Here is a 15,459-nt window from a genome sequence, read left to right as displayed (position 1 = left end):
CCAAGGGACTCTCAAGAGTCTTCTCCAACACCACACTTCAAAAGCATCAATTCTTCGGTGCTCAGCTTTCTTCACAGTCCAACTCTCACATCCATACTTGAACACTGGGAAAACCATAGCCTTGACTAGATGGACCTTTGTTGACAAAGTACTATCTCTGCTTTTGAATATGCTGTCTAGGTTGGTCATAACTTTCCTTCAAAGCAGTAAGCATCTTTTAATTTCATGGCTGCAATCACCATCTGCAATGATTTTGGAGCCCCGCAAAATAAAGTCTGACACTATTTCCACTGTTTCCCCATCTATCTGTCATGAAGTGATGCGACCAGATACCATGATCTTCGTTTTCTGAATGTTGAGCTTTAAGCCAACTTTCTCACTCTCCTCTTTCACTTTCATCAAGAGGCTTTTTAGTTCCTCTTCACTTTCTGCCATAAGGGTGGTGTCATCTGCATATCTGAGGTTATTGATATTTCTCCCAGCAATCTTGATTCCAGCTTGTGCTTCTTCCAGCCCAGCGTTTCTCATGATGTACTCTGCGTATAAGTTAAATAAGCAGGTTGACAATATACAGCCTTGACGTACTCCTTTACCTATTTGGAACCAGTCTGTTGTTCCATGTCCAGTTCTAACTGTTGCTTCCTGAGCTGCATATAGGTTTCTCAAGAGGCAGGTCAGGTGGTCTGGTATTCCCATCTCTTTCAGAATTGTCCACAGTTTATTGTGATCCACACAGTCAAAGGCTTTGGCATAGTCAATAAATCAGAAAGAGATGTGTTTCTGGAACTCTCTTGCTTTTTTGATGATCCAGAGTAACTGTTTAAATTTGCCCTTTGGAGCTCAGAGTAGGTCTAGGAACCTGAAAGCCTTTTTCCTACAAACAGGAAGGTGACACCGAAAGGCTCTTGTGCCTGGGAGGGCCCCATAGCATCCCACTTGGTTTCACTTCTCAGTTGCCTTCAGCTCAAAGTAATAGTTTGCCAGCATAGTATATTGTGCTCCCCTTGAAGACCAGAGCATGGTCTTTGTGCTTTAAGCCTGCACTAGTCCTGGGACAGAAATACCAGTTAGGAATGTCAAGGATGGAGATTGGCAGTTGTGGTTTGAGGTACCTGCATAGTAAGTCACATCAGTCATGTCCAACGTTGTGTGACCCTGTGGACTGTAGCCCACCAGGTTCCTCTGTCCATGGGATTCTCCAGGCAAGAATACCAGAGTGGGTTGCTGTGCCCTCCTCCAGGGGATCTACCCTGCCCACGGATCTCTTGTCTGCCTGAATTGGCAGGCGGGTTCCCTGTGGTTTGAGGTAAGGTGGAAGAAAACACAGCCAGGGTGGAGCTAGAGTATTCCTCAGGATTTTGTCTCCTTAAAAATAAGAAATAAATTAGTACAGAATAATAGTAACAAACATTCTCAATCACTGTTCTTGAGTATGTACTGGACTCTCAGTATAGCAATTCATAGCTCTTTGAGTTCTGAAAAATATTCTTAAATAATTTCTCTGGTTATAACTTCCCCATTTTTTCCTATGCTCTTTCTTGAGCTCCTACTAGTCACATACTAAACTTTCTAGATGACTTTTTTAACGTTCTTTTTCTCTCAGTTTTCCATCTTTCTGTCTTGTTCTGCTTTCTGAGATATTTTTTCCAACTTTATTTTCTATTGAAATTTTCATATTTACCATGAGTTTCCAAGACCTTTTTAAAAAAATGAATTTTTTTGGTACCATTTTGTTCTTGTTCAACGTTTCTTTGAGAATGTTCATAATAGTTTTTCTTGACATTATAATTTCCCTGCTTAGTGTGTTCTTCCAAGTTCTTTTTTTGTTTTAAGCTTTCATATTTATTAGAGTTTCTTCAAATGTCTAATAATTTTTTGACCCACTCTTATTTTATAAAAAGCACTAAAAATGCTGTTTGAAAGCACTTTGCATGAGTGGAACTTGTTTGCTTGGATTTCAGTGCAAGATAATCAGTGCTCTTTTCTCATAAAGTGTCTGGAGTTGCGGGGAGGGGGAGGTCTGCCTGGAAGTTTTCATTCTGGCTCCCAGCTTGCTGGGTGTTTAATGAGGTAAAGGATTAGGACAGGTCTGGCAACATCTCTTTGTAGCTTTTATTCAATCCATTGTAGTTAATACCCCACCTTCAACTGTGTTCCTGTTCCTTTTCTAGCAACTCTCCATTTCCGTTTTCGAGACAATAAACTTCCCGTCTTCTGTGGTGTTGGGCAGAGGTGGTTGTTCAACTGTGGGAAGTGAGAAGTTGATGGTCTTTCAACCAGTCCTATTTTTAGCTCCACCTCACCCCCATTTTGCGATGTATCTATGCCTCCAATTTCTCATGCTTCTAAGGCCTCTTTTTACACAGACTGCTTTTCATTTCTCCTCCTCACTGGCTTAGGGTTTTGTTGGGTTTTCTCTCAGCGGCTACTAAGTCCCTCCGCTTCCCGACCTCCTCAGTTAGTCGTCTCTTGTTCTCTTTGCCCTTCTCCCGCTCCTTTTTCATCCCTGTATTATCACTTCAGGAGAGTTTTAAGAGGCAGTGGAAATTAATGCGTGTGTGTGTTTATCTGTGTGTGTGCGCCCCGTTGTGTCCAACTCTTTGTTATCCCATGGGCTGCAGCCCACCAGGCTCCTCTGTCCATGGGATGTCCCAGGCAAGAACACTGGAGTTGTTTGTCAGGTCCTTCTCCAGGGGATCTTCCTGACCCAGGAGTTGACCCCATGTCTCCTGCACTGCAGGTGGATTCTTTACCACTGTACCCCCTGGGAAGGCCCCAGTGCCCATGTTTAGTTAGGTATTAATATATTAAAAAAAAATAAGTTCCATCTTTTGATGGACTGGATTCCACTTTCCACTCCTTTTCTGCCTGCAAAGAGTGTATGGGTGCTGGATTGCTTGAGTTTGGGGATTGGAAAAAACCTGTCAATTGCATTTAAACATATACCGTATATTTTTGCTCATTTCCCCTTCTCTTATGACCTCCCTGTAACCTTTTGCTTTCTCCTTTTCATCCTGAGGTATCAGCCCACCACAGGCCAAGGAGAGAAGCTGGGATTTTCCTGTATTTTCTTTCAACACACCTGTCTTGTCTTTTCTTTTTTCCCTACCATGTCTTACTCTTTTATTAATGTTTTAATTCTCTTTTGTATCATTAGTGCACTCACTTAACCACCTCTTTAAACTTAGTTTCTCAGGCTCATGTTGTTTGTCATGCCTGCTGGGTTTGCCTCATGGTGGGTTATGTCCTTACATGGTTTATGCCTTTCAGTAACTTGTGTATCCCGAACTGAGATTGGGTTTTCCACGGGAAATCTGTGAACTCTTGCTTGTTGAAGAGTTTCTAAGGGGCTGTTGTGCATTTACTTCTCTTTTGTAATTTACATTAATTTCTTGAAGTTTCTTTAAAACAGAGGATAGTAAAACATGGCCTCATCTTTTTCCCTAAGCCAGTGACTGTTTTCACAGCCCTCATTTATGATAGATTCAGAGGGTTGTGCAGTCCCTTTAATTCTAGCTAAACAAGCAGTCCAGTGGAAGGGTTTTAGCTCTTATTTTTAAAAAGCAGAATGGGAAAAAAAAAGAGAAATGGAGTGAGATGTGGGGGAAATAAGAGCCTGGGTTAGCTGTTCCCAGGCTTCTTGAGGCAGATAGATCACCACTGTGCATGTCGGCTGGACATGAGAGCCAATGGAATTTGGAAACATCAGTTATGTCCTAACAATCTTGAGTGCTGCCAGATTGTGTCCATGTCCCAGAACTATAGATTAACTTGATGAATGTTTTAAAATAGCCCTGCTGTTTCAGACCTAGAAAGGCAGTTCATCAGTTGAGTGGGAATAGACTCTTCAGAGATTGGGTAATTGTGTTCTAAGAATGAAAACCCAAGGGAAAACTATCGTGATTAGTTGTCATTAGTGTTAGGCAAAGTTTTCCTTGCTGTAACGATGATAAGGCAGAATTTTCACATGGGTTTTACATTTTGGCAGTAGGCTGGAGAGATGGATATTGAAGAAAATCTAGATGACAGAAGAGTTGTCATTCTGATGGTTTGTCGTTGTTTTCTCTCTGGATTGACAGACAGTATCTGAGACCAGAATTTTTTTATGCACTTAGGTTCAGATTTCAGCTTTATCATTGTCAGTGGTTTGGCTCATATCCTGAAACTATTATGTTTGGGGAATTTGATGGCTTTGGAACCTAATGATACACAGAGGGCAAAAGTTGCAATTATTTAGAGAAATCTGCAAGCCCATTTCATATTTTTAAAGAAAGCTAATGTAGGAAGCATCTGTTTTCGATTTTGCAATGCTGCCTGTACGTTTAAAAACAAAACATACTTGAAGGGAAAACAAGCCTTTTCTTTTCCAAACACAAGTAATGTATCTTTATCAAGGAAATTAGAAAACACTGGAAAAAATAAAGCCAGAAATTATTTCATAATTTTGTAACAGTTTAGAGGTGATATACACCTTGTAGACTTTTCTACTATGGATATTTGTGATTTGTGTTTCCAAAAATGGTATCATTCTCTTTGTAACCCGTTTGGCAGAACTACACATACATATACATATAAAAATATATATCACAGTAAATATAGAAGTACAGTCTAGTCTTCAGTGGAGGCTTCGTATTCTGTTATATCATGATGTATTTACTTCTCAATTTCAGGATCCATTTCAAAAGGAGTGATTTTATTTGCTAACTAGAGTCTGGCTATGGAACTGTGAACACTGTACATAATAGCAATTCAAAATAAATTAAAGTTTAAAGGTTAAGGCATCAGAAGTCATCTGAAATTTCCTCAACAGTAGATTGAAGCTATGTGATTGTTATTCTAGCCATTTTTTTCTTCTTCTGATAAATACAGTTTTATAACTTCTGCCTATTTAAGTCAATTCTTGTTAAGTAACAACAAAAAAATTTTTATAGCTACCTAGATTGGTTTGGAGAAAAGCAATCAGGAGTTATCCAAATTGAGTCAGAGAAAGTGTAAAACACCTACCTCATGAGTCTTTCATTGGGCTGCATTGCCCTAAAAGGTCCATTAGGTTACTATTGACTTTTATGGAAAGTTCTGGTAGATGCAAAGACCTTTATCTGGATTAGAAGTTTTTACAAAAAGGCAGTTCATCTATTTCCTAATGAAGTAATATCAATACTTTGTGTTTCTCTTTAGGAGGTTTTCCACAGGTAATTTCATGTTACAAAGTCTGAGCTAAATATTACGTGCTCACCAAATTTTGACCTTGTTTTAAGTTGATTATGTAAGCCAGTGCAGTAGCACCACATGGATGCCCCAGACTGCTTTTGCTTTTAGAGATTTGACACAGGGAGCCAGCGTTCACATCGCAGCCATGCACGCTTTGTTTCCTACTTTTTCTTGCCGTTACCAGCATTTAGAAACTTCCGAAACTTCCCTATAGTTTCTTCCCTGACATGCCAGCTATGTTTGTTCAGTCTTGGGTCCATCGTGCCTTTAACAACTCATAAAAATACAGTTCTTTGTATTAATTTTATATACTGCAACTTTACTATATTCATTGATTAGCTCTAGTAATTTTCTGGCTGTGTCTTTAGGGTTTTCTATATAGAGGATCATGTCATCTGCAAACAGTGAGAGTTTTACTTCTTTTCCAATCTGGATTCCTATTACTTCTTTTTTATCTCTATTTGCTGTGGCTGAATCTTCCAAAACTATGTTGAACAGTAGTGGTGAGAGTGGGCACCCTTGTCTTTTTCCTGACTTTAGGGGAAATGCTTTCAGTTTTTCACCATTGAAGATAATGTTTGCTGTGGGTTTATCATATATGGCTTTTATTATGTTGAGGTATGTTCTATTTCTGCTTTCTGGAGGGTTTTATCATAAATGGGTGTTGAATTTTGTCAAAGGCTTTCTCTGCATCTATTGAGATAATCATACGGTTTTTATCTTTCAATTTGTTAATGTGATGTATCACATTCATTGATTTGCGAATATTGAAGAATCCGTGCATCCCTGGGATAAAGCCTACTTGGTGATGATGTATGATCTTTTTAATATGTTGTTGGATTCTGATTGCTAGAATTTTGTTAAGGATTTTTGCATCTATGTTCATCAGTGATATTGGCCTGTAGTTTTCTCTTTTTTGTGGCATCTTTGTCTGGTTTTGGTATTAGGGTGATGGTGGCCTCATAGAATGAGTTTGGGAGTTTACCTTCCTCTGCAATTTTCTGGAAGAGTTTGAGTATGACAGGTATTAGCTCTTCTCTAAATTTTTGGTAGAATTCATCTGTGAAGCCATCTGGTCCTGGGCTTTTCTTTGTTGGAAGATTTTTTATTACAGTTTCGATTTCTATGCTTGTGATGAGTCTGTTAAGATTTTCTGATTCTTCCTGGTTCAGTTTTGGAAGGTTATACTTTTCTAAGAATATGTCCATTTCTTCCACGTTGTCTAGTTTATTGGCATATAGTTGCTGATAGTAGTCTCTTATGATCGTTTGTATTTCTGTGTTGTCTGTTGTGATTTCTCCGTTTTCATTTCTAATTTTGGTGATTTGATTCATCTCCCTTTTTTTCTTGATGAGTCTGGCTAATGGTTTGTCTATTTTATTTATTTTCTCAAATGCCTTATAGTGTATAGTGAATTCCTATACACTAACAATGAGAAAACAGAAAGAGAAATTAAGGAAACAATACCATTCACCATTGCTATGAAAAGAATAAAATACTTAGGAATAAATCTACCTAAAGAAACAGAAGGTCTATATATAGAAAACTATAAAACACTGATAAAAGAAATAAAAAAGGATGCAAATAGTTTGAGAAATATACCATGTTCATGGATTGGAAGAATCAATATAGTGAAAATGAGTATACTACTCAAAGCAATCTACAGATTCAGTACAATCCCTATCAAGCTATCAATGGTATTTTTCACAGAATTAGAACAAATAGGTTCACAATTTGTATGGAAATACACAAAAACTTTGAATAGCCAAAGCAATTTTGAGAAAGAAGAATCGAACTGGAGGAACCAACCTGCCTGACTTCAGACTATACTACAAAGCCACAGTCATCAAGACAGTATGGTACTGGCACAAAGACAGACATATAGATCAGTGTAACAAAATAGAAAGTCCAGTGATAAATCCACGCACCTGTGGACACCTTATCTTTGACAAAGGAGGCAAAGATATACAGTGGAGAAAAGACAATCTCTTTAACAAGTGGTGCTGGGAAGACTAGTTAATCACCTGTAAAAGCATGAAACTAGAACACTCTCTAACACCACACACAAAAATAAACTCAAAATGGATTAAAGATCTAAATGTAAGACAAGAAACTATAAAACTCCTAGAACAAAACATGCAAAACCCTCTCTGACATAAATCACAGCAAGATCCTCTATGACCCACCTCCCAGAGTAATGGAAATAAAAGCAAAAATAAACAAATGGGACCTAATTAAACTTAAAAGCTTTTGTGCAATGAAGGAAACTATAAGCAAGGTGAAAAGACAGCCTTCAGAATGGGAGAAAATAATAGCAAATGAAGTAACTGACAAAGAATTAATCTCAAAAATATACAAGCAGCTCATGCAGCTCAACACCAGAAAAATAAACGACTCAATCAAAAAATGGGCCAAAGAACTAAACAGACATGTCTCCTAAAGAAGACATACAAATGGGTAACAAACACTTGATAAGTTGCTCAACATCACTCATTATCAGAGAAATGCAAATCAAAACCACAGTGAGATACCATCTCACTCCAGTCAGAATGGCTGCTATCAAAAAGTCTACAAAGAATAAATGCTGGAGAGGGTGTGGAGAAAAGGGAACCCTCTTACATTGTTTGTGGGAATGCAAACTAGTACAGCCACTATGGAGAACAGTGTGGAGATTCCTTAAAAAACTGGAAATAGAACTGCCTTATGACCCAGCAAGCCCACTGCTGCACATACACACTGAGAAAACCAGAGTTGAAAGAGACACATGTATCCCAATATTCATCGCAGTACTGTTTACAATAGCTAGGACATGGAAGTAACCTAGATGTCCATCACCAGATGAATGGATAAGAAAGCTGTGGTACATATACACAATGGAATATTACTCAGCTGTTAAAAAGAACACATTTGAATCAGTTCTAATGAGGTGGATGAAACTGGAGCCTATTATACAGAGTGAAGTGAGTCAGAAAGAAAAACACCAATACAGTATATTAACACATATATATGGAATTTAGAAAGATGGTAATCATGACCATATATGCAAGACAGCAAAAGAGACACAGAAAGAACAGACTTTTGGACTCTGTGGGAGAAGGTGAGGGTGGGATGATTGGAGAGAATAGCATTGAGACATGTATATTACCATATGTGAAATAGACGACCAGTCCAAGTTCAATGCAGGGCACTCAAAGCTGGTGCACTGGGACAACCCAGAGGGATGGGATGGGAAAAGAAGTGTTTGGGATGGGGGACACATGGGGGACTCCATGGACAGAGGAGCCTGATGGACTGCAGTCCACGCGGTCACAAAGAGTCGGACACGACTGATCAACTGTAGCACTCAAATTCTATAGTGTTATGGAAGAGTCTATGTGCAGCTTTTATTCTTCTTTTACATCTTCCCAGTTCTGAGAACTAAGTTTAAAGATTTGAGCTCTGCATTATTTCTCAACTTCCTCCCAGTAATGGATTCAGGGTAGCATCTCTGGATGATGGTAGTAATGGTAGTTTTCTGAGTCCAGCCTTACGTACAGTCTTCTGGGTCTATGTTAGAAAGCACTTTGCCTTTCCCACCTCAGACACACCGTATGCTATAAATTGACTGTGTAGGCCCAAGGGACAGTCACTGTCTCGCTTCTCCTCCTACAGCCAGGCTCTGGGGTCTCTGAGGAAGTCCTCGTCTTTTCGCTGTGGCCTTGGAAGTCCTCATTGCATGCATGCTCAGTCGTGTCCGACTCTGGACTGTAGCCCACCAGGCTCCCCTGTCCATGGAATTTTTCAGGCAAGAATACTGGAGCGGGTTGCCAGTCAAGAGGACCTTCTTGACCCAGGGATCGAACCTGCATCTCTTGTGTTTCCTGCATGGGCAGGTGGATTCTTTACTACTGTACCACTTGGGAAGCACCCATACTACACTTAATCTTAGCTTTAGCCAAAAGGCTGGAAAGTACTGAGTAGCTGCCTAATGGTTACTTCCAGAGAAATGAGTTTTTTCCTTATTGTGTGATTTCAGCATTAGCCTCAGGAAAGCTACACGTGTGCCTTTATTTTCAAGCTTCCAATCTTGCCTGGAAAAGAAACTTTCTTTTCTCATGAAATTTGGAAAGATGTGCTTAGTCCTGTGTCCGAATGATTTGGGCTTTTAAAAATGCCATTTGGGACTGGCTGCTTCATTTAATAGTAATGAGATGTCACTATGGGCCCTGGTGGGCATTCGAAAGGAAGCAGGACATTACAAAAACAACAAGACATATTTCTCGGAGTATTTAATAGCGTTCATTCCTTTTACATGATCGTCACAGCAGGAGCAGCCCATGTGAGAACAGGAAAGGTAGGTAGTTGTTAATGCCGTTTTCCTTCAGAAGCTGAGCTTGAAGAGGTTAAAGGATTTTGTCAAGAAAGGAGGTAGCTGGAGCTCTTTCGACCGCATCTTGCACACAAGACATCGATATTAGAGGTGTACAGATTCAGAGAGTGGGGAAAGATTGTGAAGGAGTGACCAGGAAAGGCTTTGCGGAGAAGGACCTTACAGACAAAAGGAAGAATCTGGACTTGTTGGAGGGGAGTAGATGGAGCACTCCAAGTTGGGGGCGGCGGGCCACAGGGGCGTCTTAAGGAGTGAAGAGTTTGTTTGTTCCAGTTAACTAATGGAAGCTGCTGGTTTATTTTGCTGTCTCTTTAAGAATTCCACTGGTTATTTTAAACTGCCTGATGGACTTGTTATTTGCAAGATTAGTGTTTTTTCATTTGGATAGACAGTGCCTCTGTGTGTGTGTGTGTGTGTGTGTGTCTCGTGTGTGTGTGTCTCTCTCTCCCTCCCCCATGGCCCTGTATTATCTCCTACCATTTGATATTTTTCTGCTTTGAAGAAGATTGTGTCTGAGGAGGATATTCTCTGACTATGTTTCCCCATCGAAGAGAAGTGAAATAATACCTTGTCCTTGGTCTGGTCGTTGTGGTTCTGAGGGGCTTTCCCCTCCTGGTAGACTTCCTGCACTGGGCAAGGGGAGAAATGAAGAACTTGCGTGTATGAAAAGCCCGTGTTCATTTCTTTGAACCTGAACCTTCAATCACTGATTTTTCTTTAGAGTTCTTATAGCCACTTCAAGGTGCTGAGCATTCCCTTGGCTCTGTCCTGATTGCTGAGGGATATTTGGGGATGCCAAGAGATTTCCTTTCCTACAGGACCTTCTGCTAGGACTCCGATTTGGCAGATGTCTTCTTGTCACTCTAGGTTGGTTAGTGGTGATGGAAGCCCCTCTTAGTGGTTTTTAAGTGGCCGGAGATTCACTTTGGTTTCATTTCACGTTCATTTGTCTCTGGAGGATACCCATCTTATCCTCCTTGACCATTCAAATTGTTTGAAAGTGGTTTTGAGTGTCAGTGGCATTTTCAGTAGGTCTGCTTTCCATTAAACCATCTGCATGTTGCTAGTTGGAAGGGACACTTCCTTGGATACTGAGACAATACTGGCTGGGCACCTTTTGGCCCCTTTGAAGTTGAGACGTGTGGATGCTTAAGGTTGTAGCCCTTGCATGGTCCCTCAGAGTCCCCTGGGGCAGTCTAGACAGACCCTGAAGCATGAGGCGATACGTCAGGAAGGTGCAAAGCATTAAGGGCTCTCAGAAGAGAACTCTCTTTGCAAAGCCTGGACTAGCTGTCACGCTCTGCCATCATCTGGTTGGTTGTTACTTAGTCTGGAAAGTTGGGACTTAGACATACTGTGCATCTTCATACCAGAGTTGGGTTTGAGGGGTTGGATTCAGTAGAGACAAGTTTGCTGTTTGAAATCGGAAGGCCTGAGTTCAGGTCTTGTTTGTGCCGGTACCTCCCAGTGGGTCCGTTGGGAGCTCATAGTTACTCGGGAGGAAACGGGATTTAGAGCAGGACAGCCCGGATGAGGTCAGTTTAAGAAGTCCTGGTAGAGTTTCTTTACTGGAGGATTTCCACGTGCTTCTGACATACTAATGTGTACTGCTAGCCCTTGGAAGGATTACTCTGCAGTTCCTAGGCTCATTTGGATTTTTTAAAACATAGAGCATTTTCTCAGATTATTATTCCACAAAGCATACTTAGGGAACACTGTCACTCCTCATTTCTAGCTCTTAAACCTACAAATCTGTGCAAGTTTTTTTCAGTTAACACAACATTCTTTTGAGAAAAAAAGTCAGTCCACAATTGGGCAGTGCATTTCGTCATGAGCTATAGTGAACAGCAGCTATTGGTTACGGTATAAAATTTGAGAAAGTAAGAAACTATGCTTTTATTTTTAGGCATACTAACATATGACATTTTAGTTTCATATTTGCAGCATAATTTGTTACTTGTATATACTACGAATCGATCACCACAGTAAGTCCAGTTATCATCTATCACTATATAATCGACCTCTCCTTCATCTATTTCACTTGCCTCCAACCCTCTCCCCTCTGGTGGCCACCGGTCTCTTCTCTATAAGATTTGCTGTGCTTATTGATTTGTTTTTTAGATTTCACAGATGAGGTATATCACGCAGTATTTGTCTTTCTCTGTCCGACTTATTTCGCTTAGCATAATAACCTCTAGGTTCATACATATTGTGACAGACTTGTCACAAATGGCAAGGGTACACTGTTGGTGGGAATGTAGATTGGTGCAGTCTCTGTGGAAAACAATATGGAGGGTCTCAAAAAAATTGAAAAGAGAACTACCATGTGATCCAGCTGTTTCACTTCTGGTATTTATCTAAAGAAAACGAAAACACTAGTTCATAAAAGTCTATGTATATTCCCTTTGTTCTTTGCAGCATTATGTATAATACCCAAGATAGGGAAATAATCGAAGTGTCTGTCCACGGATCCATGGATAAAGATGTGTGCGCGTGTGTACATACACGGTGGAGTGCTACTCAGTCGTAGAAAACAGAAAGTGCTGGGTTGCACATCCCCAACTTTCACGTACGGATTTTAAAGTACTGACAACAACCCTGTGAAGGAGACATTTGATCAGGGCCATGCTGCAGATTAGTAAGCCGGAGTTCAAATAGCAGGTCATGCGTGGAGATGCTGAAAGTCACACTATGGTCTGCCTTTCGCCAAAGGCCACATCTCATTAACCACAATGCTTTGTTATAGAGCTCAGTCTGAATTTTAACTTCTCTTGCTTTTTTAAAAGGTTTACATGATTATCACAAAATTAATAGAGATTTACTAAAGATAAGCAGGTGAGAGAGAAGTAGAAAGTGCCCCCCAAGGCAATCGTCAAGCAGAAGAGCTTCAGTCAGTATGTGATTTCTTTCCCGTGTCTTATGCAATGTTATGCTCATTAGCCATGCTTGTGGTTAGACAGATGTATGTACAGCGCATATACATTTTTATACTCTCTATATATAACTTTTAATCCTTACAGATGTGCATTTTGGTTATTGCCACATCACTGATAAAGTATTTTAATAAACACACTGAACAGGACTTGGAAACTTAACTTGTAGCTCTTTTATACAAGCTGTTGCTTGACTGTAGGCAGGTTCATTGACCTTCCTGGAACTCAGTTTCCTTGTGGGTAAGTGAGGATCAGATCACTGGTTTTGAAGCTGTGGTTTTCTACACAGTCTCCTGCAGGCTAGGGGTAGAGATGTCATCAGAGCAGAGAGGACCCTGGCCCTTTACTACCATCTGTTTTCACTCAAGCATCCACTCTTATAACTCTTGTTAGATTTGGGGTCCAAGCACATTTGCAAAGAGGAACTCGCTGATTTTTTGTGGAAGAGTATAAGATTGTTGGACCTGATGATCCTGAAGCTCGCCACTTCTATGACTCTCTTTTATGATGTCTGTTAAGTTCTGCGTGCTCTGTACATTTAGAACATTTCTTCACCAGTCTACACTAATCTAGAGTGGTAATTAAGCAGATTTGCTGCAGTCTTTCAGCTGATCTCAGGAACAACGTAATAAGCACAAAAATAATCCCTGATCCGTGCCGAGCAATGTTCAAAGCACTGTTGAATTGTTTCTCAGCAAATTTACCACTGTCGTTGACTTGATCCATCTCAGGTCCAATTTAATGTCTCTTTTGGGGAATACTAACCAGGAGTCATTGGTTTCTTAAAACTAATATATGTGTGAAAACTATGGACTCCACCAATAGCTGGTTTTCCATTTTCCTTATGCACGTGAAGGTTATGAATCTTGAGGAGTTAATTTGAAAGTCCCAGTAGCTTGACTTGTTTCTCTTGCCTCCACAGAAGGAAGAATGTTCTTCAGAAATGAGGTGAATTAATGCTCGGGCACTCAAGAACCCTGGACAGCTACATGAGGTGTTTAAAACCTGCCCTGACCCTCTCGCCACACAGCTCTGTTATGAGGCCTGACAGGATGAGCGCAGCGTGGAGGGACGGTGTCCTGCCCTGTCGGAACGGTGACTGCTGACCCACCGGGAGCGAGCAGGGGGGCCCCACGTTGTCTGCCAGCACAATGAAGGAAGTGGTCTATTGGTCACCCGAGAAGGTGGCAGACTGGCTGCAGGAGAATGCTATGCCAGAATACTGTGAGCCTCTGGAACGTTTCACAGGCCGGGACTTGATCAACCTCACCCAGGAGGATTTCACAAAACCCCCGCTGTGCCTCGTCACCTCTGACAACGGGCAGCGGCTCTTGCACATGATAGAGACCCTGAAGATGGAGCACCACTTGGAAGCACACAAGAACGGCCACGCCAACGGGCACCTCAGCATTGGCACCGGCGGCCCCTGCCCTAACGGCAGCTTCAGCATCAAGGTCAAACCCAACGGGATGCCCAATGGGTATAGGAAGGAAATGATCAAGATCCCCATGCCGGAACCGGAGCGCTCCCAGTACCCCATGGAGTGGGGCAAGACGCTCCTGGCCTTCCTTTATGCGCTCTCCTGCTTTGTCCTCACCACAGTGATGATCTCGGTCGTCCATGAACGAGTACCTCCCAAGGAGGTGCAGCCTCCACTGCCGGACACGTTCTTTGACCATTTTAACCGGGTGCAGTGGGCCTTTTCTATTTGCGAAATTAACGGCATGATCCTTGTAGGACTCTGGTTAATTCAGTGGCTGCTCTTAAAGTACAAGTAAGTAAAAGCCCAAGTCTGCAGTTTCAGGGACTGGGAGGTGGCACGGCAGATGTTTAATATTCATTATTGGGAAATTAAATTGATCAAGCAGCAGGAATCAAAGCACATTCTTTCTTTTCTTTTTTAACCACATAGTCTGTTGAACCAACCAGAGCTCTGGCAGCTTTGAGGAAGTGCTATGTTTTGTACCAGGTTCATACAGAGTGATGAACAGGATTGTTAGAGATGAGGTTTTTCTTTGTTTTCACATCACAGGAAGGAAAACCCTCAGACATTTTCAGAGAGTACAGGCTATTAAACCGCAGAAAACTATCCAGTCTTGGTGTGTTTAACCCGTCAAATCAGCGGTTGACAGTTGGCCCGTGGGCTATGAATGATGCTATAGCTTTTTCCACACAGAATCAGATATCTGAACCTTTGTAATATATATCTGAAGATGCTTCACACATAGAATTCAGAACAGCTGGTCCAGAGTGACTTGAGCTAGTGGAGAGTGATACCCACTTTAGGTGGGATGTGGAGGAACCTGCACGGCTTTCCACCTTTCTTTAGAACGTGTGGCATTTAGAGCAGTATTCCATCCAAGTTTCTCAGGATTTTCAGTAGGCATCTCCTTTCAGCTTCAGGTGAATCCAAAGTGGCTTCATGTCCCAGGCTCTAAACTCAGTGCAGCAAAGTTATTTGCTCGAGTTGCGTATAGCAAACTGAACACATACTTTGCCCTCATCGTGGGTGTCTGATTTTTTTTCCATTTGCAGAACATCTTTACGGCTTCCGCGCATGGGAGTTGGACATTGGTTTGCTAAGGAACTGAGTTTCTCTCTGGTAGACTGTGTTGCATGACCCACAGTGTGGTTGCATATTAAGGAAATCATCTTAAAACAAAATTCAGACTGAGAATTTATATTGAACTTTAACGGAAATGATAAGCTTTTTCTTGTATGTTTTATGAAGTCTGTGTTTTCTTCCCTTATAAATTAGATATCTAGAAGTGGAAATAAAAGCAACTCCTGAGTCTTTGCCAGTAAAGGACTATCTTTATGTTGTATATAGGAAGCTATTTAAGTAGCCAGTTTTTATTTGGGGTCTTGTTTGGCTATCTCAGAGTTTAAGCAGGGAAGCCTGGTGTGCCACAGTCCATGGGGTCACACAGAGTTGGACATGACTGA

At 41.1% G+C, this 15,459-nt stretch overlaps 1 protein-coding gene across 49 annotated transcripts in view; it reads left to right on the top strand.

The window, feature by feature from the left end:
• The window catches only part of SGMS1 (sphingomyelin synthase 1), a 335,256-nt gene that overhangs the window by 279,987 nt on the left and 39,810 nt on the right, over positions 1–15,459 (top strand). For all 49 annotated transcript variants that reach the window (XM_060404923.1, XM_042238541.1, XM_060404917.1 and 46 more), the window contains one exon: positions 13,436–14,287. In XM_060404923.1, coding sequence (XP_060260906.1) covers positions 13,665–14,287 — 623 coding nt within the window. In that variant the 5' untranslated portion in view covers positions 13,436–13,664. The remainder of the gene's footprint in view (positions 1–13,435; positions 14,288–15,459) is intronic.

Source organism: Ovis aries, chromosome 22 (assembly GCF_016772045.2).
Source record: "Ovis aries strain OAR_USU_Benz2616 breed Rambouillet chromosome 22, ARS-UI_Ramb_v3.0, whole genome shotgun sequence".
Lineage (NCBI taxonomy): Eukaryota > Metazoa > Chordata > Mammalia > Artiodactyla > Bovidae > Ovis > Ovis aries.
The sequence above is the reverse complement of the archived record's forward strand: the minus strand, read 5'-3'. Positions and strand labels throughout refer to the sequence as shown.